Consider the following 27,237-nt stretch of genomic DNA (forward strand, 5'->3'; position numbering starts at 1 on the left):
GTTGCACCATTCGGACAAAGCTTATGTCGATCCTTTGCATATTCAAGTCCGAGATCAGCATGCTTATTGTAACATGATTAAAGAAGAACTGGATGGCAAACCATGGTTTCACGATATCAAGGAATACATCAGAATGGGGATATACCCAGTGCAAGCCACGTGGGATCAAAAGAGAACAATTCGATGGTTGGAAAGTGGATTTTTCTTGAGTGGAGGAGTTCTGTATAAGAGAACACCAGACCTGGGACTGTTAAGATGCATAGACGCTAGACAGGCTATGGCTGTCATGTTCGAAGTACATTCAGGAGTCTGCGGACCACATATGAGCGGATATGTTTTGGCAAAGAAAATTATCCGAGCAGGTTATTATTGGCTCACCATGGAGCGAGATTGTATCAGTTTTGTGCGCAAATGTCATTAGTGCCAGATACACGGAGATCTGATTCATTCTCCACCATCAGAATTGCATACAATGTCAGCACCATGACCATTTGTTGCCTGGGGCATGGATTTCATTGGACCTATTGAGCCGGTAGCTACCAACAGTCATAGGTTCATTCTGGTGACCATTGATTATTTCACTAAGTGGGTTGAAGCTAAGAATTTCAAGTCGGTAACCAAGAAGGCAGTGGTAGATTTTGTTCACTCCCATATCATCTGTAGATTCAGGATTCCAAAGGTGATCATCACGGATAATGGTGCTAATCTTAACAGCAATTTGATGAAAGAAGTATGTCAACAGTTTAATATTACACACCACAATTCCACCCCATATCATCCCAAGGCGAATGGAGCCGTTGAGTCAGCCAACAAAAACATAAAGAAGATACTTCGGAAGATGGTAGAGGGTTCAAGGCAATGGCATGAAAAATTACCATTTGCATTGTTGGGTTATCGCACTACTGTTTGAACTTCAGTAGGGGTAACTCCTTATTTGTTGGTATATGGAACTGAAGCAGTAATACCGGCGGAAGTTGAAATTCCGTCCCTTCGAATTATCGCTGAGGCTGGGATTGATGACGATGAATGGGTTAAATCCCAATTAGAGCAGTTGAACTTGATTGATGAAAAGAGATTAGCAGCAGTATGTCATGGCCAGTTGTATCAGAAGAGGATGGCAAGAGCATATAATAAGAAGGTGCGTTCCAGAAAATTTGAAGTAGGACAGCAGGTGCTGAAACGAATCTTGCCACATCAGGCCGAAGCAAAGGGCAAGTTTGCCCCGAATTGGCAAGGGCCATTCATTATAACCAGAGTGTTGTCCAATGGCGCTTTATGTTTAACAAATATTGAAGGGAAATGCGTCGACATGGCTATCAATTCTGACGCAGTTAAGAGATATTATGTATGATTTCTTTTGATTGTAATTGTTGTTTGTTTGCACTTGGCATGGTTTCGGAGAATGAAATGACGGAGGCAATTTGTTCTTCCATCCAAACACTTCAACTTTTGCTTCCCCTTTTGAGTCTTATTTATTCTTTCATACCCCTCTTTTGGAATCAGTAATGAAAATGAAAGAAAAAGAGAAGAGAAAGATAATGATAATAAAGACAAAAGAAAAGTCACAAGAGAAACAAAGGAATTGGGAACTACGTAAGCGCCTCACGGCTGGGTCATAGTGTAACAAAAAATAAAAATCCCCAAGCAAGAAAAACTGGGGCAGAAGTTTGTGTTTGTAATTTTGGAAAGAAAGTTTGATTCCAAGAGTTGTACTGTTTTACCCATCAAAATTATTTTGAACTCTTGATACCCCTTTTCTTTAGCCATACACGAAAACCCATATTGATGTCCAAAAAAGACCTCCCGATCAGTATCCGAGAAGTGCCAAGTCATGCAAACGGAAGTCGGGGATAACACCTCGATCCCCAGCAGAGAAGAGGATCATGAACTGGAAATAAATTGATAGCCGAAAAGAATCCCCAGCAGAGAGAGTCATATCGGTAGCACTCCAATCCCCAGCTGAAAAATAAAATAAAATGAGAGAGTCTTATCGGTGAAAACCTTCACAGGCACTATAAGGCGACGGAAGATGAGAGAAATAAAATTAGAGAGTCTTATCGGTGAAAACCTTCACAGGCACCATAAGACGACGGGAGTTGAGAGAAACGAGAGAGTCTTATTAGTGAAAACCCCTCGAAGGGCACTATGAGGCGACAAGACAAGATTGGCGGAAAGAATCCGCATTTGGCAAAGAGTTGAGTACTTGTTTATCCCCAGCAAGATGACGTCATCCGAAAGATGGATTGATACAAATAGACTGGGTTGGTTAATCCGGAATGCACGACGTGATCGTTGGGATCGGTTATATCATTCAGATGAGTTCTTTTCCCCAGTATTTGTTCAGAGAAATTTCTTCTTTTTATCTTTTGAAATCATCACTTTTTCATTTCTTGGTTTAAAGACTTTATCTCCCCAGCAATTTGTTTTTGAAAAGGATTTTCAGAGCTTATTACCAGTTGCCAAGATGGTAAAAAGCACAATGTGGATAGGACGGGCCAAAAAAATAATAGAACGAGAAAGACGTTCGTGGCAGGACCAAATGATGGATTGATCTAGGATTCCAGGGGAAGTTGGAGAAAAACAGAAAAACAATAGTGGAAAAATTGTGGATCAAACTCCAAGAGGATTCCCAGCAGATTTGCGAGGTACAGGAACAACTCCGACAGATTATCGACCAAGTTTCGCGATGGTCGGACAACACAGAGCGGGGAGGGAAGGAAAAAGAAAAACCATCCCCAGCATGAATATCATCCCCAGTAAATAATGTCATCCCCATCAAGTTTTGTAATAGAGCGCAAAGCAGGGAAAGGAAAAAGGGAAAAACCATCCCCAGCAGAAGTGGCAGGACCACTCACCACATTTTAAACTAACAAATTTTTCTTTGATTTGAAGCAGGGAAAGGAAATATTATTGACAGCAGGAAGACATGGCCACAAATAAGATTATCAAACTGGGGCAGAAAATTTTCTCTCCTTGCGAAAATTTTCTCGAAAATCAGATAGCCCCTTGGGAATGATGGAAGATAACACAAGTTGGAAGGAAGTGGAATCCCAAGCAGTTTACGAGAGAAGGCAATACTAGTTTAAAGAAAACAATCTTGGAAGAAGCAAGATAACCTGATTTTTAAGGGTAGTGGTCTTTGAATAAGTGTCATCCCCACCATTGTTGAAAGGAGGAAAGTAACTAGTCTTAAATAGGGAAGATAATTCCCCAGCAGTTTTATCCCCGTTAGATTTTAGAGAAGTGAAAACACCGGTTTGAGGGAAGTAGTTCCAGTGTAAAGAAAGCGCCAGCTTTAAAGAAAGTAGTCTTTGAAGTAGGGAAATGATATATTTTTGAATAAAACACCGATGTTATCCCCAGCAGTTTTCGGAGGAATAAAACACCAATTTTGAGGGAAGCAGTTCTGAAAGAGGATGATTCAAGATTAGAAGGAAAAATGGTTCAGGAGGCAGGAAGGAACAACCACAATAAAACGCAGTGTTTAAGAAGTAGTTGAAGTCAGGAGCCCGCCTGGAGAATGGAGGTGTTATATTTTTAAGAAGTAGTTGAAGTCAGGAGCCCGCCTGGAGAATGGAGGTGTTATATTTTAAGAAACAGTTGAAGTCAGGAGCCCGCCTGAAGAGAGGAATGGCGTTTTATTTTTAAGTTGTTGTTGAAGTCAGGAGCCGGAGGCAAGGGGGAACAATGGCAATACGAATGCAGTTCTAAGTTGTTGTTGAAGTCAGGAGACCGCCTGGAGAATGGATGTGTTATATTTTAAGAAATTAGTTGAAGTCAGGAGCCCGCCTAGAGAATGGAGGTGTTATATTTTTAGGAAATAGTTGAAGTCAGGAGCCCGCCTGGAGAATGGAGGTGTTATGTTTTAAGAAATTAGTGAAAGTCAGGAGCCCGCCTGAAGAATGGAGGTGTTATATCTTGAAGAGTTAGTTGAAGTCAGGAGCCCGCCGGGAGAATGGAGGTGTTATATTTTGAAGAAGTTGTTGGAGTTAGGAGCCCCCCTGAAGAATGGAGGTGTTATATTTTAAAGAAGTTGTTGAAGTCAGTAAAGCAGAGGAATACAACAAAAATCCCCAGCATCAATTCAAGTTCGGAAATCAGAAGGAAGGCAACAGTGGTCGGAAGAAGGCAGATCAACTTTCGAGGAAAAATGATTCGAAGCTCACAAGAAGGGAATAAGCAGTTCGAGATCGGCAATCAAGGGAGAATACAAGTCAAATCAGAAGCAAAGAAATACCAGAGGAAACACAAGGCAGCAAGACAGCAACAGTCACATAACTAAGTTTGAGAATAATTTTTGTAATTCATAGATCATAGCTTAGTATAACTTCTTTATCTTTCAGCATGGTGTAATAAGGAGGTCGGAAAGCAGTAATAACAGCATGCAACAGCAGTAACATTGCAGTCCCATGGTAGGCCCAGCTACCAAAACTTCCCGAACTACATTGACCTGATTCCCTTTTAGCCAGGGATATGTAGGAAACCTCTGAAGCAAAGGTCCGGTTAAAATCTTTTCAAAAATGCTTCACACGGAGTAGCCGAGCGGGAAAAAATCGCTCGTGTCCGCTTACTTTATCTTTGCACGGAAACTCTTCATATTTCCGGACAAAAAGGGGCAGCTGTGAGCACGTGATTTTTGCCCTACAAGAACTACTCCCACAAAAATTCAAAATAAAATGGTTTTGTGTTGTTTGTGATTTATTTGTATTTTTGTCTGTGCATATTTATTTCTACTCTAATTAAGAAGAAAAATACAAAAAAATATGTGTTGCATGCGCATTTAGGATTTAATTTCACAATTTAGGAATTAATTAGACAGGTTTGTTTTACAAAAATGGAAAAATCACCAAAAAATATGTACTTTGCATTTAATGTCCGAATTGTGTGATTTCATCTTTATTTGATGATTAATTTCATGTGATAGCTATTATTAAGAGTCAATATTTTAGCTAATTGTCAATTTTATAATTAGGATTTCTAGTTGATAATTAGGAATTAAAAAGAAAATAGAAAAAAAGGAAAAAATAAAGAGAAAGTCGGATTGGGCCAGTTTTGAATTAAATAGACCAGGCCCAAACAAAAATAACCCCTTTGCAGCCCAGTCCAAACATCCTTTTGCCCGGACACCCAAAACGGCATCGTTTTGGGGAATCCCTGATCAGGGTCGTTGATCTCACATGATCAACAATCCAGATCACTCCGCCCTTACCCATTCCCTGGCCCAACCCACTTGCACCCGGATCGACCCCGCCCCAACACTAAACCAAACGACGCCGTGTCTGCTAAATGAATTGATCCAGGCCGTTGGTCGGGCTTGATCCAACGGCCAGGATTAAAACACCCCCCCCCCCCCCCGTATATAACCTTGATTCCTTACCCCACGCCCCCTAAACCAAACCCCCCCTTTCCACCTTCGTCTCTGAGCTTCAGAGGCCAAACACACCCGCCGCCTTCAACCACCGCCCTCCATCTACCAGAAATCGCCTTACGGCGGTTCCGGTGGTCCAAACAGCCCCAAAATTACACCATAACCTCACCACGACGTCCTCTTTCCAAATCCTATATCGGTTTCCCTCGAATCAGTACCCAACGTCTCGAATCTTCAATCGAAGATTCAGCCTCAAACCTCACCTCCTCCGATGACTACCAAATTAACACCCCTAAGCCATCTGACCACCCTCATTGCAAATCCAGTACTCGTTTGCTTCGAATCATCCTCAAACTTCTTAAATCTTCATTTGAAGATTCGAGCAAAACCTGGACCTACCCCAAGCCGCCCTGAACTCACACCCTGGTACCCCCTGACCTCCCTCATGCCCAAAACACACTTGGTTGGGTTCGAATCTGACCAGAGCTGGACGAATCCCAAATCGAACCCCCAAGAACCCTAAAAGACCAAAAGATGAAATTCCAAATTAAAGGATGATTTGGGGTCTAATCGACTTTAGTCGAAGTGTTCTTAGTTGAGAACACTCGATTAAGGTCCGTTCTACCTCAAAAATGGTCCAAGTATGGGTCCAAGTCAGGGTCGTCCATGTTTCCGAGTTCTTGAGGTATTTTTCCTTTCTTGTTTGTTCCGTTTTTTGGTTTGGTTATTCTGTTTACTTTGTTTAGTGTAGCTTTATTGGTTTTTACCTTGTTGTCGATTGATTCTGTCCTTCTCCACCAGACCTTTTATTTGGTCCAATTTTATCATTGCTTCTGTTTGCTGTCGTTTGTTATGTGGTATAATTTGTGTAATCGATTGAATAAGTGTCGTCAATTAGTATGGTATGCTTGAATGTTAGATTAGCATGATAATAGTCTAAGTTTTGGTTCATGCTTGTCTGTTTCCCCTCCTGCCTCGTTTGTGTTCTAAGGTTGTATTAAAATGAGCTCGTTGGTATATTTCAACTTAGAACTGAGCCTATTGGTATATTCGGTTCATTGAACTGGATTTATTGGTCATTTGTTATCCTGAATCTGTCAATACCCTTAAAGCCCTAGTGACTGTTTCTTCTTTTGTATTCCAATCTGATTAAGGCACATGCTCGTCTAGTTGATTTCAGCTCATCTGTTGCTAAGCTAAATATGATTGTTTCCCCAATATAGCTAGTTCAATGTGTGCTGCCCTGTACCCTTAGTCTTCATTTTAATGCCCTTTGGTTTAATAGTTTGAATTACTAACTGATTTGAATTGGTTATAGCTGTTGTAGTTAGTTGGATTCAGTTTAGTAATGGGTAGGATTGAATAGGTTATAGTTGAAGGGTTCAATGCAGGGCGAAATGGATTGGGTAGGGCAGTAATACACAAGGGTTAAGGGGGTATTTTGGGGGTTTAAAAGGTCTTGAAATGGTTTAAGATGAGTGGGTTGACAATAGGGTACTAAAGTACCATTAAACTAATGCAATTGTTTAGTGCTAAGGGGGAACAAAACATAATGGTGGGGGAAAGGTTTAAAGGAAATAGATTAAGAAATAGGTGCCCATACCTATTTGATTTTAAATAAAGAAAAGGAAAGGGTAGTGGGGAACAAATGAATTAAACATATAGTAGTGGAGGGGGAATATCATGGGCAAAAGGACTTTCTTAATTAACTTAATGCTCCTAAGAGCTGAAAGGTGAGGAAGGTTTGGCTATAAGTGGGAGGAGCTTGAGACAGAGTAGAGGATCTTTTTCTAAGAGTGGAGTCTGGGGCTTGGTTCTTTGTTCTGGGCTGAACTGGTTGTGTTCGTGGCTATTTGAACTCCAAGTCTGCTGTCCTACCTGTTTTTGGCTACTACTGACTGTTCTTTCTTCATTGTTGTAAATCCCAGTTTTGAATTAGAATTCAGTCCCTTAATCTATTTGCTTCGAGTCTGTGAGTTCGAGTTAGTGGATAGATCAGCTGACTGCTTATATTTCAGTCCCTGATTTATTCTTGGGTTTTGGCATTATTTGAGTTTTGTTCTATCAACTCTGTTGGGTGTTCATACTGTTCAAGGCTTCGAACTTGGGTTGACTTGCTGCTGTTGAGTTGTTGTTGATTGTTGGAATTATTACCCGTTGCTGAACTCTTTCTCTTCTCATTGTATTGCCATTTCCAGGTACACAGCTGTAACCCTGGTCATTTGTAAGCTGAAAACATAAGCATGAATATATATGAAGATTTGCAGCTTTAAGTTTGATCTAGCTTTTCTGCTGATTTGAATATTAGGATATCTCACTCACTAATATCATGTAAATGCTTGCGGGATATATAACTGGACAGTTCTTGTAATGATTTAATTTGTGAACTTTCAAATGAACTTTATATCATGTATCTGCTCTTGTCCATTTCGAAAAATAGCTGTAGTCAATAATATTTGGTTTGCTTTAGCTTGCTTATTAGGTCGTGTATTTCGAACGCATGTCCGTTAGATTTCGGCCTAATAGACTGTTTAATTAATACAACAACCTAATTGTAACATCAATGGCTTGGGCTTAGGATTAGGAATAGACATCTAAATTACCTCTTTCTAACTATTGCTCTTCTAAAACCTGTAGTAATATACTTAATTAGATATAATCATTTCACCTTTCTGCGTGGCAAATTGTTGAATATGTGTAGAATAACTTAAGTGAGTTTCATTAAGGGTTTACCTCGTTTAAAATCGGAAGAGTAATGTGTTTTGTCGAGAAGAGATCCATGCTCGTCTGCGTACTTAGGTTCTGATTTTAAACGGGTGGTGTGCATGATCCAATTAAAATAGCTCTTAAACCATATAATTAATTGGGGACTCCTCTTTTTATTTTAGAAACGAACTAAGTATGACACTATAGATTACTTTAGGTTTGCCCTTTAAAGATAGTAAAAACGAGATGAGCCTTGCCGAATAAAACACACGGACTGCGGGGCCCTCACAAATGTATGTATTGATTACTTAGAACTCGGGATCGGCCGCTTAGCGAACTTCATGGCCTTTTCCAAAAAAAAAATAACAATGCGTTAGTCCCTTTAGGCTTGTACTTTAAATAATATTACCTCCTTAAACCCGGGTGCACATTTATGTGACCCAAGTCCAAATCCCAACGAAGTCGAAATATGTCGATAATCACGGGTACATTGATTGTGACGTGGTTCGAGATGCATTTCCATGACGTTGCAATTCTTTTTTTAATAATGAATGAGACGAGCCTCGTCAAACAAAATACACAAACTGCGGGGCCCTCTATAAGAGTTTGTAAAACTCCTTAGACTTCGGGATGGGCCATTTAGCAAAAGTTCACGGCCTTCCCCAGAATGATAATACGATCGTTGCTTTAGGCGCGCCTTTAATAATTTACTTTCTTAAACTCGGGTGCGCATTTATGTGACCCGAATCCAAATCTCAACGGAGTCGAAATGTGTCGATAACCATGAGTACGTTGATGTGACGTGGTTTGAGATACGTTTTCACAACGTTGCAATTCTCTGGTAAAATAACGATGATAATAATAAAAGCGGTTAAAAGTTAAAATTTGCACATAGGTTCGTAATTGTATAAAAATCAGATAATCAAGCCGAATATGACAGTTGAGCGACCGTGCTAGAACCACGGAACTCGGGAATGCCTAACACCTTCTTCCGGGTTAACAGAATTCCTTACTTGGATTTCTGGTTCGCAGACTGTAATACAGAGTCAATCTTTTCCTCGATTCGGGATTCAACCGGTGACTTGGGACACCATAAATCTCCCAAGTGGCGACTCTGAATTAAATAATAAATCCCATTTCGATTGTCCTTTAATTGGAAAAACTCCCCTACGCCCCTTCTCGGGGGGTGCGGGTGAAAAAGGAGGCGTGACACCCCTAATTAGATACAGCCAAAAGAATAGCCCCTCTCTCTCCTTTCACGTGTAAAGCTATCTCTTTCCTCACAAAAACTTTTTGACTTCCCAAATCACATTGCTGTCTTTTCAATTAACATAATATATTGCCTACTTTGAATTTCTATGGCAGATATTATGTCACACCATTTGGCGAAGCTTCGGTAGAACGGCAGCACTACCGTTTCAATTTTTTTTTGAAATTCAAAATCACCAAAATATCTCTCTTTTGGATTTCAAATTTTCATTTAATTTCAATGAATTCTTGCCTCAAATCCAGTTCCAAGAAGTCTAAATTGGGATCTTTTCTCTCTCTTTGGTCACATGGAGTTTCTCCATTTTTTTTCTTTTTCTTGCTGCACAACATCCCAACCATTTTGGGTATTAATTTGAAACAAATCTGCTCAAATCTCGCTCATTAAATGATGAACGACTATTTTACCGTTCGAAACTCCACGCTCTTAATTTCAAACGTTAGAGGTAAAAATCCCGCCCATGAACCCTACTTCTTCACCTATAAATACTTGTATTTGAAATATATTGGAAAAGGATCTTTTGGAGCCGTTGCACCTCTCTTTAAACCCACAAGCTTCGACCCCCTTCTTTAACCTTAAGCCCTAGAGCCGCCCACTTTCACCCTAAAGTCGAGAGTTTTCAGCCACCTCTGTTAATGCATTTCCTTTCCTCTAATTAAAAAACAAAGTTCTCTAGCTCTCTTTGTATTTTTAGCCATTACAATGGTTTATTTGCTTATTCCGGCGACTAACAATCGTCTAAGGTAGCGAGTTTGAGGTCGGAGTTCGATATCGCATCTAACCCGTCTCAGTTCGATGTCCTGCAAAAGGTCTGTATCTTCTCCTATTACTCTCGTTTTGATTCTGATTTTTTGATGTCTGATGCGTGTTTGTTGCGAGGATTGTTAGCTTCTATTAAGCTTTTATGTACATGTTTATTTAAGGGAATGATCTGTGACTAAAGTTATTAGCAGTAATCCTGTAAGGAGATTATGTTCTGGTGTGTATTGTTAAAAGCATGCCCGACATATATTTGATGAAATGCTCACATGAAAATACTTATTCCCTTTTGCATACTTCTCTGTTAGATGCCATAAATTTAAGAAGGATTTTATCATGAACTAGTTGCCCTGTAAAAGATTTATTTGCCATTGTGATTCAAAACCTTTTTCCTAAATATCGTGCTTAAAATTTCACAATTTGTTTAAGAATAGATTTATTTAAATGCACACTGTTAAGTGAAGACTTGATTTACTTTAGTATTAGGTATCCAAAATTCTTTCTTTAGGAAACATAGTTATAGAACTTTTGTGCCTATTTCTTTTTGCTGGTTAGTATTTGGATTTAAAAGTGTCGATGACTTTGTTAAGATAAAATTTACGTCTTGATGAAATATGTCCATGTTGCTGTGTGATTATCATTGGAAGTTTATATTTTAGTCATTTGAGAGTTTTTGCTACTAGTCTAAATAAATAGCTGGAAATATTTATCTTTCCTATAGTTGTGTGTTTGTCTGATGACAAGAAGTATGGCTGGAATTTCATAAAATAATTTGACACTAGGACGTCTTTGCATATTTTAATCTTGATATATTGTTAAGAATCAAGTTCCACTCTCTAATCCTTCTTATCCTTGCATATGTTAATTGAACTCTTACGTTATTTTGCCAATTGTTTATTTCTCTCTTCCTTTACATGTACATTTTGGAGCATAATGGAGTCTTAATGCTAGACTCCAATACCCACATATGGAGTCTTCGGGACTCGTAAAGATGGAGTCTCATCACCATCAAATAGAGTCAATACATGACATATATCCTTAGAATATTGTGGATAGAAGGAAAACAAGTGAAACGATTGGGGCCGCCTATGGCGTCCTTCTTTTTGTTCCTATCACTTATTTTATCTTAATTTTTGTAATTGCCGATTTACTTTTTTTGTGTTTTCTTAATTTTTAAAATTTTATGTTGGAGCTTATTATTAACATAGAAGAAATAGCCGAGTCTTATTTAATCACTTAGTATTCTCACCCTATTTATGAGTATCGTACTTATTTTATCACTTGGAATAGCACGCCTATTTTAAGGACTATTTAAAATAGTAGCTTAATTAATAACATTTTACAATACTAATGTTTTCTTACAAGGTACTTAATTTTGGAGATAACATCTTAAACCAGGGACATTCTTGAAATTCCACTCTTATACTTTCTTTAACACCTATAAGTTTAAATTTAAAACTTGTTAGCAGCAAATGGCTTCTTTGTAAAACTTGTTTTCGAAAGGTAATTTGGACCGTTTTACAAAATCGAAAGTCAGATTCTTCTTAATCAATTTTGATATCTTTCAATCCAATTTTTAGTCAAAGGTATATATTTTTATTACTTATATTTGGTCTTAGCTTTAATTAACCTAAGTTTGGCCGGTTAACCGTAATTAACGGATCATATAGGGTGCTTTAACAACCTTCCCTATAGGATTAACTAGAACCCTTACCTAGAATTTTTAAGGTTAAGCAGACCGTAAAAACAGAGTTAATTTTAAGCATTGCTTAGCTATAATAGGTGTCCTAATTCACCATTAAAATAATTAGGTAGCGACTCTCTTTAATTAATTAAACCTCAATTATCAATATGTTATACTCTAATTTGACCCGTGTTAAAATGGGGTATAACATATACGACATTTGATACGTGGTTCAAACAATTTGTAAGTTTATTCTTAAAATATTCTAACACTATGTAGGTAAACAATGTTTGGAAGTTATGCTAACTTATAAATTTTTTTAACAATATGTAGGTAAATGATCCAAATAATGGTGTAAATCAATTTTTGAAAGATATATCTTGGAGACCTGGGCTTGAGGTCACAACAATGTCTAAGTACGTTGTGAATGGTTATAAATTTCATACAAAGGATTGCTCTAAAAATAAAAATAGCAACAACAGTGGGGTGTGGGTTTGTCACGACCCTAACCCGGACCCGGTCATGATGGCGCCTCTCGTGAAGACAAGACCAGCCAATTATTCTCAATTTGACGTTAAACAGTTAAAAAAAACAGCAGTAAAACAGTCTAAGATATGATTAATAATACGAAGTAGCAGATAATATCGATAAAATGCGGAAGTACAACCCAACACAGCCCTAACCGGGGTGTCACAAGTCACGAGCATCTACTGGGGTCTAAATACAACTGAAAAGTCTGAAACGTACAAAATATAGACTAATAAAATAAAGAGGGATAAAAGCAATGATGCGAACGCCGGTAGCTACCTTGCTAAACTCCGATGACTCTGCCTCCGATCAGCCAATACCCGCTACCAGGTTCAGAAATAGCTAAATCTGCACACAAGGTGCAGGGAGTAAAGTGAGTACTCCAACTCAGTAAGTAATAATCATAACTAAAGTCTGAATAGTAAGAAATCACGAAAAGTGCATCAACATGCTCTATAGAAGCAGTTCAAAAACCAGTAAGAAAGCAATGAAGCTGTCAAATCTCTTAAAATATCTTAGCTCAGTTTAAACTTCTTTGAAAATGACTTTTTCAACAGTTGTGCAAATGAATGCAAAACAATTAGTGTTGATAAGCACAGAAATCCGCCCCCTGGGCACAAATACACAATTAAACAGGTACATGACAGGCAAATAAGAAAGATAAAAACACAAGGTTCGCCCCTCGGGCATAATGTCAACCAATCCGCCCCTCGGGCAATATCTTAGAACAATACCAGCCTCTCGGGCTATATCTCACATCACAATGGGTACCCGCGCTCACTGGGGGTGTGCAGACTCTTGGAGGGGCCCCTTATGGCCCAAGCGCAATATCAAGCCACCTCGTGGCATCATAAACAGGCTCTCGGCGTCCTATCAATATCAACAAGCCACCTCGTGGCGTAAATATCTCAGGCCCTCAACCTCGTAATCAAATTAGTGTATCACCGCTGCGGCGTGCAGCGCGACCCAAAAGTATCCTCACAACACAGGACCTCGGCCTTACTCAGTCAAAAATCACATAAGCCACTTGGGAAACAATAAAACATGATGCTCAGCCCAAAATATGATTTAAAATATCGTTTCAAGTGTTAAAGCAGAGTAAACATGGCTGAGTTTTGAAAACAGTAGAATATAGCATGACTAAATACAAGTTTAAAGTCAAAACAGTGAGGAGATATCAATAAAAATCCCTGAAGGGTACAAATAGTTGGCACGAAGCCCAAATATGGCATTCAGCCCAAATAATGATGATAACAAATAGATTTCAATCAAATATGCGGTAAAATCATCAATCATGATGGACCAAGTCACAATCTCCAATAGTGCACGACCCCACGCTCATCATCAAGCGTGTACATCACCTCAATATAGCACTACGATGTGTAATCTGGGGTTTCAAACCCCTAGAACATCATTTACAATCATTACTCACCTCAATCCTGTCCAACCTCTAGCCCGCGATGCCTTTGCCCACACAAATTGACCTCCGAATGCTCCAAATCTAGCCACAATCAGTACATAATCATTAAAATATGCAAAGGGAATGAAGCCCACTCGAAAATATCCAATTTACATCGAAATCCCGAAATTGCTCAAACCCGGCCCCCGGGCCCACGTCTCGAAACTCGATAAAATTAACATCAATGGAATCTTCATCCTCTCACGAGTTCATACATATCAAATTTACCAAAATCCGACTTCATTTGGTTACTCAAATTCTAAAAATTCACTCTCCAATTTCAAGCCCTAAATTCCCAACTCTTCCTCTAATTTCCCCCAAATTTTCATGATTAAACAATGATATAATCACCATAAACACAAGGTATAAAGCCCAAGTAGCTTACCTCTGTGGATACACTTGATCCCCTCTTGAAATCACAGCTTGGAGTCCAAAATCGCACAATAATGGTGAACAAATGACTGAAAATCGCGAAGGGGCATTTTTATACCTTCTACCCAGCTCTTTCGCACCTGCGATCCTATAAGCGCATCTGCACCTCCGCTTCTGCGAAAAAACATTCGCGTTTGCGGATTTCACTTATGACACCAGGACCCGCATCTGCGGTCAATCCACACACCTGTGGTATCGCATTTGTGGTCTCTTACCCGTTTCTGCGAAAATCACTAAACATCCAAAATTACGCATCTACGATCATACTTCCGCATTTGCGACTCCGCAGATGCGGTCCACATAGCCGCTTCTGCGGTTCCTGCTTCTCAATCCCTTTTCTGCTTCTACAACTAAAACTTCGCTTATGCGGTGCCGCACTTGTGGTCCCTAATCCGCATGTGCGAAAATACCAGAAGCGGCAAATTCAGCAGTTGCAACAAAATCCAAACTTCTCCGTCAACCATCCGAAATCACCCTGAGACCCTCGAGACCTCGACCAAAAGCACCAACATATTCTAATACCTTATTCAAACTTGTACCGATCATCGAAACACCTCAAAAAACATCAAATCACCCAAAACACATCGGATTCAAGCCAAACTTTCTAAAATCTTTCGAATTTCGCTTTTGATCAAAACCCAACCAAACCACGTCCGGATGACCTGAAATTTTGCACACACATCCCAAATGACACAAAGGAACTGCTGCAACTTCTGGAATTCTATTTTGACCTCTATATCAAAATCTCACCTATCAACCGGAAAACGCCAAAATCTCAATTTTGCCAATTCAAGCCTAAACCTTCCACGGACTTCCAAAATGCATTCCGATCACGCTCTTAAGTCCCAAATCACCTAACGGAGCTAACCAAATCATAAAAAGTTCGATCCGAGATTATCTACAAACAAGTCAAATCATGGTCAAACCTTTCGAATTACAAGCTTCAAATTGAGAACTGTTCTTCCAAATTTCATGCCGATTACCCTGAAAACTAAAAACAACGATTTACATGAGTCATAATAAATCACACGGGGCAAGTCATGCCCGAGAACTGGCAAGCCAAGTGCAAAAGGTCAAAACGACCGGTCGGGTCGTTACATCCTTCCCCACTTAAACATAAGTTCGTCCTCGAACATGCTCAGAGTTGTTCCAAAAGCCAACCAATCGCTGAATAACCCTACCATGCATATACCTGGGGGTGATCCCACGTCACCCTATCTCATATAGGTCCGATAACATAATGTAACTGAAATTTCACAATCCAACCGAGCCCATAAACCTAAGAACCACATTTCCACTTTCGAAATCATTCACAAGATTAGAATCTCATATCTATATTCAGAATAAGCCCAAACCAGCTGTAATAACCCATACCTGCAACCTCGGGTGCAATAACAAGATATACCACATAACTCAAACACTGGTAGCGATAACTTCTGATCACAGTAGCTGCACACAACAATCGAATACCGATAGAAAACCTCTTATCAACTAAAGTCTCATCCCAACACTTTCATATACTGCCAATGATCACTAAAACACGCGGTAAGCCATAATCATTTCCCAGATCAACCATTCATGAAGCCACTTCTCCTTTGGCAAATACCACAGCAAATTTCTAAGCCGAAGCTCGATATTATCCTTCCAACATGCTGAAATCGAATCTGTTCGTATTCATTAATGATCCCAACGGTCTCTTCTAATCCAACACACTACTCTAGTTATATGACACATCAATACAGGATTAAGCCACAACTTTCATAATACGCGCACCAATAAGCAACTGTCCGAACATACTCAATCATAAAAATGACTAAAATGAAAGAGCTGTACCTCAAGCTCGCTAGTACCACCACAACACAAGGCTGAGAACCCGTTTCACATCATAGGAACAGAACACATGAATCTAACCCGCAAGGTCATGCCTCCACATAACTTTGATGCAACGCGTGATCCTACCCAAACACTACTCCACATAAAACACCTCAAGTCACTCTGCTTGAAACTGACGACCACGCGCAATTGATGTCTAGAACCAAAGTAAATCATCATAACCACGGTAAAGCAAATATGTAACACCACACCATATGTGCCTATAACTCACAAATCCTAACGCCTCGCAACACAGAAAGGTAACTCATAGATCTCCCCAGATTACTAATAAGCTCAATAACAATCGAATCAACACATCCCTCAACCATACAATTTGGAGCCAACCAAACTGACTCAAGTTAGAACACGCATCTACATTGGCCTGCCAACAATCTCCTTATCAAGTAAATCCTAAAGCTGCTCCTTCGACTCCTTTAACTCTGTCGGTGCCATACAATACGGTGCCCGACATCAAATTAATACCAAAATCAACAACCTTGCCTGGCGACATGCCCGACCACAAGAAACACATTCGAAAAGTCCCTCACCACCGGAACTGAATCAATATGAGGAGCTTCCGCACTGACATCCCTCTCGAGAGCCCAAATAAGGAAGGCAATGCTTCCCAGCCCTCCGCTGGGTCTTCGAAATATGAAACCACTCTACCAAGAATATATTCCGTCGAACCTCGCAGCTCAATCCGTGGCATTTCCGGCATAGCCAACAGCGCCGCCTTAGCGCAATAGTCCAGAATGACACAACACAGAGACAACCAGTTTGAACCAAATATCATATCCAAAATCTAACATATCAAGCAACAAAAGATTTGCTTGAGTCTCCAAACCCCGATAGTCACTAGACAATGCCAATACACGCGACCCACAACCACAACATAGCCTGAACATGAGAATTCCCAGTCTCCAACTCCATATAGCACGTGAATCACCATACCTGATCCCAATTCCACTATCTTAAGGCATACCACACCTCAAATACCTAATCATTCCACGAGAGATACTCTAAAATTCTTTTGTGCCACCAAGCAAACTTGAATATTAGCAATCGATCTAACAAGAAAGTGCCGCAATACTACCAAAGTACCATCAACTTAATCACATTGCCTTTTTCTGAAACATAAACCCTTATCAAATCACCCCAAATTAGCAATATCATTTCCTTAATCATTCGAAAACCATTTTTCTAATTATCTGAAGCTCATTTCTCTAATTGTCTAAGACTACCCACTGCCTAAGAGTTTTATGACCTTCCTTTCAGAACTGAACTGTAGCCTTACACACGCAATCTCAATCCTCCACAGCATACCGCATATACCATACCATTCTAGGATAACATGAGGACTTCATATCTCTGAGCCACCAGCAACTATGTACCCAACCAACCAAGACTTTCCATTGAACTCATCTGGAAGAAAATCACTACACATCCCATGCCCCTCATGCCAGTAGAAAATATACATCTCTAGCCACGGTAGAAATCAACAAGAACTCTCCCCCTCCCCTTTTCATAAACAAGTCCGTTAGGACTGAATCTTCCTAACTCAATTAACCTATGCAGGCCACTAAAACCCAAGAGCATTATCGCGAAATACCCGTAAAAACTCATTACCTCGAATACCCCCAAGGAACTAATCATATCCTTATCATACCGGTCCGGCCTGCTATCAAGCTATCCCATCTATCCAAGCTCCCTTTTGATTTACCTTCGACTTGATACTCCTTCTTGCTATAACATCACCATTCTTCAACCCAGACTTACCACACTAGACCCAAGCATAAAACCACACTGTTCAAGGCTCATAAGCCGCTGAGTACTCTCTTAAATGTTTCTAAAAGCACCACATTCAAAATGCTTACCCTGAAGAGACTTCCTACGAATCCAAAGCCATTACCTTCTCCTTCCTGACACTGATATATAGAATCCCAGAATTAATATAGAAAATACCACAAGTATTGCCATCTTCCAATGAAAACTCAGTTTCTAGCCACATATACAACTTGAAGATACCCAGTTGTTACATGTAAAATCTTGACCCATTAGAACCATTCACGAGAGTCATCTACCCTACTCAAACTGCAATTAGCCTGATCAAACGAACCGAACAACCCATGCCTCATTGGCACTCTGACACCGCAGAATGTGACATCATTCCATTACAACCAAGCAACTTCCTGCTCTATGCACCGAGCATCCTTTACCAACAACGACTCAAGACATCCCGTGATTCTCACACACCTGTGAAGCATCCTATAATCTTTGTTAAGAATTTTCCTTTACTCGAGCCATCCTCGGTCTCAATCTCCGTAGGCCATAACCGATTCACCTAGATGCCTCAAACTGGAATCGACATAGCACATAACCGTGCAATCAACTAATCAATAAGAGACTCCCCCATTTGGCTCGAAGCCATAGATCAACACATGCTCAATAACTTATAACGCTTATACTCTATTGATGCCATAATACCATAGTGAGATTAAACTCAAAATCCTTTGCAAGCTTGTGAAAACACAGATCATCTAGAATTTTAACTCTTCTGCAAATCTCGCATTCACTCTCACAACAGTTACACCCACTCTGTAAGTGACCCAATTTAAATTACAACACATATCTTTCGCTCGCAAATGAGATCTTCTAACAGACACATAAGGATCGCTCAACCTCAGAACACTTCGCATGAGATAACCCACCTACTTTGCCTCCAACTAACATTTCTGTATACCTCCCCACCGTCATAAACTGTACGCAGTCACTTAGTCTTCCTAAGTCTGAACTCATACCGCAACATGAAATTTACTTCACTCACAATTGGGAAACATGAAAAGATTCTTCACACGCCCATAACTCGGGGCTATACCTCCAATCGAGATGAAAATCAAGCACCTAATAGTTCTTCTATCCTCCAGCAGACCCTTCTTGTCTCATCCAAATCATATGGGTACATCTCGCAGTATTAACATACTCATCACATAGCCATCCCGCCATCATATCCACTAATAGGGACACTGCCGAAAATATAAATTCAAAAATACTTGCTCACACAATCAGCACCTCGGTGCTCAAGACATAGGCAAAGATCCGACCTCAAGTCCTCCGGACTGGCCCAACATCAACTCACAGAGATCACATTTCGCCCCTCGATTAGGGAATCACAAGCCATCAATTCATATCTGATACTGAGTGCTCATATGCGCATACGAACGCGTGGAAGGAATTCAAGGAGTTACATTTCAAGCTGAATCAAGGACGCACGATAAGAATTCAAGAATGTGAAGTTTTTCCTAAAGGTTCTGCAGCCTCTCGAGGATAAATACAAACATCTCCGTACCGATCCGCGAGACTCTACTAAACCTGCTTATGACTTGTGAGACCTATGTATCCTAAGCACTGATACCAACTAGTCACGACCCTAACCCGGACCCGATCGTGATGGCTCCTCTCGTGAAGATAAGGCCAACTAACTATTCACAGTTCGACGTTAAACAGTTAAAAAAACAGCAGTAAAACAGTCTAAGACATTATTAATAATACGAAGTAGCAGATAATATCGATAAAAATGCGGAAATACAACCCAACACAGCCCTAACCAAGGTGTCACAAGTCACGAGCATCTACTGGGGTCTAAATACAACTGAAAAGTCTGAACATACAAAATACGAACTAATGAAATAAAGAGGGAGAAAAGCAGTGCTGCGAACACCGGCAGCTACCTTGCTAAACTTTGATGACTCTGCTTCCGATCAGCCAATACCCGCTATCGGGTTCAAAAATACCTGAATCTGCACACAAGGTGCAGGGAGTAAAGTGAGTACTCCAACTCAGTGAGTAATAATCATAACTAAAGTCTATGGTAAGAAATCACGAAAAGTGCATCAACATGTTGTATAGAAGCAGTTCAAAAACTAGTAAGAAAGCAATGAAGCTGTAAAATCTCTTAAAATGTCTTAGCTCAGTTTAAACTTCTTTGAAAATGACTTTTTCAATAGTTGTGCAAATGAATGCAAAACAATTAGTGCAGATAAGCATAGAAATCGCCCCTCGGGCACAAATACACAATTAAACAGGTATATGACAGGCAAATAAGAAAGATAAGCACATAAGGTTCGCCCCTCGGGCAATATCTAAGAACAATACCAGCCCCTCGGGCTATATCTCACATCACAATGGGTACCCGCGCTCACTGGGGGTGTGCAGACTCCTGGAGGGGCCCTTTACGACCTAAGCGCAATATCAAGCCACCTCGTGGCATCATAAACAGGCTCTCGGCCTCATATCAATATCAACAAACCACCTTGTGGCGTACATATCTCAGGCCCTCGGCCTCGTAATCAAATTAGTGTATCACCGCTGCAGTGTGCAGCCCGACCCAAAAGTATCCTCACAACACAGGCCCTCGGCCTTACTCAGTCAAAAATCATATAAGCCACTCGAGCAACAGTAAAACATGATGCTCAACCCAAAATATGATTTAAAATATCGCTTCAAGTGTTAAAGTAGAGTAAACATGATTGAGTTTTGAAAACAGTAGAATATAGCATGACTGAGTACAAGTTTAAAGTCAAAACAGTGAGAAAATATCAATAAAAATCTTTGAAGGGTTTAAATAGTTGGCACGAAGCCCAAATATGGCATTCAGCCCAAATAATGATGATAGCAAATAGATTTCAGTCAAATATGCGGTAAAATCATCAATCAGGACGGACCAAGTCACAGTCCCCAATAGTGCACGACCCCACGCTCGTCATCAAGCATGTGCCTCACCTTAATATAGTACTACGATGTGCAATACGGGGTTTCAAACCCTCAGAACATCATTTACAATCATTACTCATCTCAATCCGGTCCAACCTCTTGCCCACGATGCCTTCGCCCACACAAATCGACCTCCGCATGCTCTAAATCTAGCCACAATCAGTACATAATCATTAAAATATGCAAAGGGAACGAAGCCTACTCAAAAATATCCAATTTACATCTAAATCCCAAAATTGCTCAAACCCGGCCCCTGGGCCCACGTCTCGAAACTCGATAAAATTAACATCAATGGAATCTTCATCCTCTCATGAGTTCATACATATCAAATTTACCAAAATCTAACCTCATCTGGTCACTCAAATTCTAAATATTCACTCTCCAATTTAAAGCCCTAAATTCCCAACTCTTCCTCTAATTTCCCCCAATTTTTCATGATTAAACAATGATATAATCACCATAAACACAAGGTATAAAGCCCAAGTAGCTTACCTTTGTGGATACACTTGATCCCCTCTTGAAATCATAGCTTGGAGCTCCAAAATCGCACAATAATGGTGAACAAATGACTAAAAATCGCAAAGGGCATTTTTATATCCTCTGCCTAGCTCTTTCGCACCTGCGATCCTATAAGCGCATCTGCGCCTCCGCTACTATGGAAAAACATCCCTTCTGCGAATTTCACTTATGACACTACGACCCGCATCTGCAGTACCGCATTTGCAGTCTCTCGCCCGCTTCTGCGGAAATCACTAAACAACCGAAATTACGCATCTGCGATCACACTTTCGCATCTGCGGCTCCGCAGATGCGGTCCACATAGCCGCTTCTGCGGTTCCTTCTCCTCAATCCCTTTTACGCTTCTGTGACTAAAACTACGCTTATGCGGAATCCGCAGGTGCAAAAATACTAGAAGTAGTAAATTTAGCAGCTGCAACAAAATCCAAACTTGAAATTACCCTGAGGCCCCCGGGACCTCGACCAAAAGAACAAACATATTCTAATACCTTATTCAAACTTGTTCCGATCATCGAAAAACCTCAAACAACATCAAATCACCCAAAACACATCGGATTCAAGCCAAACTTTCTAAAATCTTCCGAATTTCGCTTTTGATCAAAACCCAACCAAAACATGTTCGAATGACCTGAAATTTTGCACACACATCCCAAATGACATAACGAAACTACTGCAACTTCCGGAATTCCATTCTGACCTCTATATCAAAATCTCACCTATCAACCAGAAAACGCCGAAATCTCAATTTCGCCAATTCAAGCCTAAACCTTCCACAGACTTCCAAAATGCATTCCGATCACACTCCTAAGTCCCAAATCACCTAACGGAACTAACCAAATCATAAAAATTTCGATCTGAGATCATCTACAAACAAGTTAAATCTTGGTCAAACCTTTCGAATTACAAGCTTCAAACTGAGAACTGTTCTTCCAAATTTCATGCCGATTTACCCTGAAAACCAAAACCAAATATTTACATGAGTCATAATACATCACACATGGCAAGTCATTCCCAAGAACTGGCGATCCAAGTGCAAAAGCTCAAAACGGCCGGTCGGGTCGTTATAGTGTTCAAGGTGGTGATAGCAACCATATTGGAGATATTGATTATTATAGTGTGCTCAAAGAAATAATAGAACTAGAATATACAGGTTGGCCATTTAAGAAGTTGATACTCTTTAGATGCAAGTGGTTTGACCCAAATCCAACAAGAGGTACAAGAGTACACAATCAATACAACATAATTGAGGTTAATCATACGAGGGAGTATGATCGCTATGATCCTTTCATAATTGCACATAATGTTAGGCAAGTGTATTATGCTCCTTATCCATTGCGGAGGAATAAGTCCGATTGGTGGGTTGTAATCAAATCTAAGCCTGTAGGTAGGGTCGAAGTCGAGAATGTGTTGGATGTTGCATATCAAAACGATATCTCCAGTGTTCACCAAATAGTGGACGAACTTTTAGAAAATGATTTGGAACATCCTGAACACATATTGGAAGAAGTTGATATAAATGAAGTAAGAATTATAGAAAATGAGGAAGAAGAATCAACTGATGAAGCTCAAACTAGTGAGGAAGAAGATTCTCTAACGAGGTACAATACGTCGATGAGCTTTAAAAAGTTGGTTTCTTTAATAACTCTTGTTTATAGCTAGTTTCTTTATATGTTTAAATCTAAATATGTATTATATTATGAAGATGACAGGCAAGGGTCGAGGTAACAATGACCTTACTGGTTCTCGGGGTCGAGAAAAGGCTAGGAAACCAAAGAGGAGGGTAGAAAATAATACTCAATCTTTTCCACCCTCTTCAGAGATGCCTATGCCTATGTATTTACCTTCACCCGAGGGCTATTCTGAGCTGCCACGACATCACGAGCCCTACACCTTCGTGAAGACACCAGGTATTTCGTCACAGGGCCATATGACTATACGTCCAACATACAGTCCACCTCCCTCACGACCACGTGGATCGCAACCATCTGCATCGCATGGATCGCATCGATCCATGTCACATCCACATGGATCACAGCTACTCAGATCACAGCCACTCGGGTCATATCCATCAGTATCATAGCCACTTAGGGTCCATCCAGCTATGTCGCAGTCACAGGGATCGCAACCATCTTCATCAGGGACTCCATCTATTTCAGGCCTTCGCCTGCAAGATACTAGCTCTGACCCCCCTACACCTTCCAAACATGCCTCTGATATACATGTTTCGGACGGTGATGCTGATGATGACGAGAAGGTGCATTATGATCAATATGGCAGGATCATCATAGTCCATGAGGGTGATGGGTAAGAGTTATTTGTTATTTTTACGTTTATTGTTTTGTACAATTTTTACTAAGATATTAATGTGTTTTTTTATTAAATTGCAGGTTCATCCCGAGTAATATTACTACGAGGATAATCACCAAAGCAACCAAAAAGCTTTATGATGGCCCTTATGCAACTTGGAGTAAATTCCCATTCTCGTTGAAGGAGCAAATTTTCAATCAATTTAAGGTATAAATGTTCTTTTAAGCAGTATAATTATTTATATTTATGATATTTTCATATAATATTTAACTTTTGAAATACAAAGCAAGTGTGTATGGGAACATCGCTATAGCGCGGAAGTGGCTGCAAATTTTCTTCTCAAAGCTCGCAAGCGGTTGTCGCATAGTTTCTCCAAAGCTAGAAAGTTGAACCAGAAGCTTGACTGGTTGCTTCAGAATTTATGGGAGGATTTGCAAAGGCAATGGCTTACCGCAAAGTTCTTAGAGAAGAGCGAAAAAGGAAAGAAAGCTCGCGCATCTGAGAAGGGAGGATCCTTGCACACTGGAGATGCGATCAGCCTAGGGACAATAAAAAGAAGAATGATACGTAATTGCTAAATTTATTTTAATTTTCAAAGTATATCTATTCTGTTTATTAACTAAAATTTATGAGTTTTCAAGAAAAGAAGTAGGGGTGTCCGATGAACCAAGATGAGCTATTCAAGGAGACTCATATTGTAAAGAAGAAGAAAGAGACGGATCAAGAAAGGTGGATCGAGGGCCGAGCCTCGACTGTACATGTAAGTTTTCACTTTTCATTAAGTATTTTGATTTAATTTTATTTAAATTTTGAAATACTAAATTCAATGTAATTTTTCTTATAGGGTCGCTTCACAGCTGAAGTGGAGGAATTCATACGCAGTCAACCACCTAATGAGTCAGGCGAGCCAATCCAACCTTCAGACGAGGATGCTGAAAGAATGTGGACGGAGACTGCTGGCGGTCCAAAATGGGGGAAGGTATGCGGGCTTCTTACTAAGAAATTCCATCGCTATAAGTGTGGAATGCAAGGAATAGGGACTTCCTCGCAAGCTGAGCAACTTGATGGGGAGATCCTCTCCGCTATGTGGGAGACTATGACAAAGCTCACATCCGAGCTAGAAGCGGCCAAGGAAAGAGAAAAGCTTAGAGATGCTTAGTACATTGGCATGCAAGCTCAGTTCCAGGGCATGCAAGAGCAGCTCAAATCTCTCCTAGCTTCTGGAGGTTTTCCGATTCCCCGGTCTCGTGAGTCATCGCCAGAGGCTCAACTTCCCCGTGCTCGTTCCTCCCGTCCTCCCCGTGATCGTTCTTCCTATCCTCGACAAGTAGACCCTTCTGGATACCGTCTTAGTGATGAAAGTTCGTCAGACGGTGATGATAATGATGTACAAAACACTCCTTGACTTTTATACACTTTGAACTAGACAAATAGAACCGGTTTTTGAATGGGCTTGTAATAAGAGTTAACTTAGTTTGGTTAGCTTAATGTGTTAGTTCTATTGAACTTTATACTTTGTTGGTTTTAATGTTGTTGTTAATGTTGTTGTTGTTGTGTTATCGTGTTGTTGTTCGTTTTGTTATTGTTGTTGCATGTAATAGGGAATTTGGTATGCTGGCAGGTGGTGTAGCTGCCAAAACAGACAGTTTCTGCCAAAATTATACTCAGAAAAGCGACCAACTTCGCTTGTTGGTCGTTTTTTTATTTAAAAAAATATTTTCTGGGCAATAGCGACCAAGGTTGGTCGCTATTTAACCCAGATTTCTTAAAAAGCGGCCAACCTTGGTCGCTATTCTATTAAAAAAAAGTAATTTCTGGAAAATAGCGACCAATTTTGGTCGCTTATGTTTAAAAAATAATTAAATTCTTGAAATTAGAGACCAATTTTGGTCGCTTATGTTTAAAAAAAAATTTAAAAAATTATTTTCTAGATTTTAAAATATAATATTTGGTTTACAGACCAAAGTTGGTCGCTATATTTTGATTAATAATAAATAAAAAAATGTAATTTAAATATAGAGACCAACTTTGGTCGCTAAATTTGTATTATTAAAATATTAAAGTGACCAAAGTTGGTCGGTATATTGTTTGCCCAGAATATTTGGTCCTTTTAGCGACCAACTTTGGTCCCTAATGTAAAGGGACCAACAAAATAGCGACCAAACCTGTTTGGACGTTTTTTGGTCGCTTTTTGACCTGTAAGCGACCAACTTTGGTCGCTTTTTGTGGTCGCTTTTTTCCGGATTTTTAGTAGTATAAATAAGGAACTCATAAAAATAAATATAAATCATTTAATAAGTTATACCAACTCTTAGTGCTAAACATGTGCACTAGTTGTAATTTTATTTAATTATAATTTTATTTATAGGAAATTTTTATATTTATTTTAGTTTATTTATTCTTCTGCTTCAAAATTTTCTTAATTACTTAATAGATGAAGTTTCATTTGTGTAGAATTTTCATTATATAATTTCCTTTTAGTATTTATGTTTTAATATGTACCTCAGAGGGGATGCGAGTATTAGAATTCCATAATATAGGGATATAAGTGTTTGATTTTAGAATAGAAATGGTATATTTAAAATTGAGTCATATTATAGGAGTGTTAGTGTAATTAACTCTCACAATTATGATGTAGTTGGATAATTGATAGCGTCTAATTTACAAGAAAACAAAGAAATTACTAAATACTAGTTTAAATCTGTTAGTAGAAAAGTTATGTTAATTTTTAATCTCATTATTTATCTGAGTTTTCGGAAATAGTCTCTCTACCTTTATAAGGTAGGGGTAAGTCTGCGTAAGTACTATACTTCTCTGGCCCTAGTTGTGGAACTGTATGTTGTTGTTTCTTATTTGTTTGAGGTAGTTTGTTCTCCTGAAAACACGGACAACTTTTTTCATATGCTAGTACTAAGAGCCTTTGGCCATGGGAATTTTTATACTTTTTTCGAAATTAGTGTTTGATCATAAAATTTTTAATTTTCATTTGAAAATGAATTTTGAAATTTTTTGAAAATTTTAAAAACTCCAAGAAGTCGTTTTTCAAAATTTTCACTCATATCACTCACAAAATTCAAAAGCAACCCAAAATTATATTCATATCCAAACACAGCTCTAATTTTCAAATATTATTTCACTTGATTTTTTTTAAAACTTTTTTTCAAGATTTTACAATTCTTATCTCCAAACGCCCACTAAGATCGGCACGTGTACTTATTTATTATCAACAAACAGCAGCCGGAACATAAAAATAATTCTTCAATATTGGAGTAATTTGGAACATAAAAATAATTTAGCAACAACATTTGTCTTGATTTTTGCAAAAACTATTTTTCTCAATATTTTGAACCAAACGTCCTAATAAATTAGGAAAGTAAAATAAATCAATCGGAAAAGGAATTAGGGAAACTGAAATTTCCAATTCCCAGTCATTCAAGGAAACCAAAAGAAAACAGAACATTCCAATTCCTACTCACCGACGGAAACCAAATTCTCTTCCTATAAATTCAGTTGCAACGCCTCAAAATTTTCATTCACCAACATCAATATCTCTCCTTAGAATCAGA

At 39.3% G+C, this 27,237-nt stretch overlaps 1 protein-coding gene across 2 annotated transcripts; it reads left to right on the forward strand.

The window, feature by feature from the left end:
- The first annotated feature begins 9,411 nt into the window (after positions 1–9,411).
- Positions 9,412–25,230, forward strand: LOC107772845 (uncharacterized). 2 transcript variants are annotated; one of them, XM_075225423.1, is made up of 6 exons: positions 9,412–10,150; positions 12,118–22,962; positions 23,067–23,668; positions 23,752–23,878; positions 23,962–24,431; positions 24,516–25,230. In XM_075225423.1, exons 3-5 carry the CDS (start codon positions 23,466–23,468, stop codon positions 24,247–24,249), a joined length of 618 nt encoding a protein of 205 aa, XP_075081524.1. In that variant the 5' UTR covers positions 9,412–10,150; positions 12,118–22,962; positions 23,067–23,465; the 3' UTR covers positions 24,250–24,431; positions 24,516–25,230. The 2 variants fall into 2 exon arrangements, with proteins under 2 accessions (XP_075081524.1, XP_016447796.2); XM_016592310.2 differs by having other exon boundaries at positions 9,413–10,150; positions 23,958–24,431.
- The last annotated feature ends 2,007 nt before the right edge of the window (positions 25,231–27,237 follow it).

This window comes from Nicotiana tabacum, chromosome 11 (assembly GCF_000715075.1).
Source record: "Nicotiana tabacum cultivar K326 chromosome 11, ASM71507v2, whole genome shotgun sequence".
NCBI classification, from domain to species: domain Eukaryota; kingdom Viridiplantae; phylum Streptophyta; class Magnoliopsida; order Solanales; family Solanaceae; genus Nicotiana; species Nicotiana tabacum.

Bases quoted from the DNA above. Each gene is read 5' to 3' on its own strand.
- LOC107772845 (XM_075225423.1), top strand. From the start codon at position 23,466: ATGTCGCAGTCACAGGGATCGCAACCATCTTCATCAGGGACTCCATCT. The intron at 23,669-23,751 runs GTAAGAGTTATT...ATTAAATTGCAG, and splicing joins ATAGTCCATGAGGGTGATGG to GTTCATCCCGAGTAATATTA. The intron at 23,879-23,961 runs GTATAAATGTTC...ATACAAAGCAAG, and splicing joins AAATTTTCAATCAATTTAAG to TGTGTATGGGAACATCGCTA.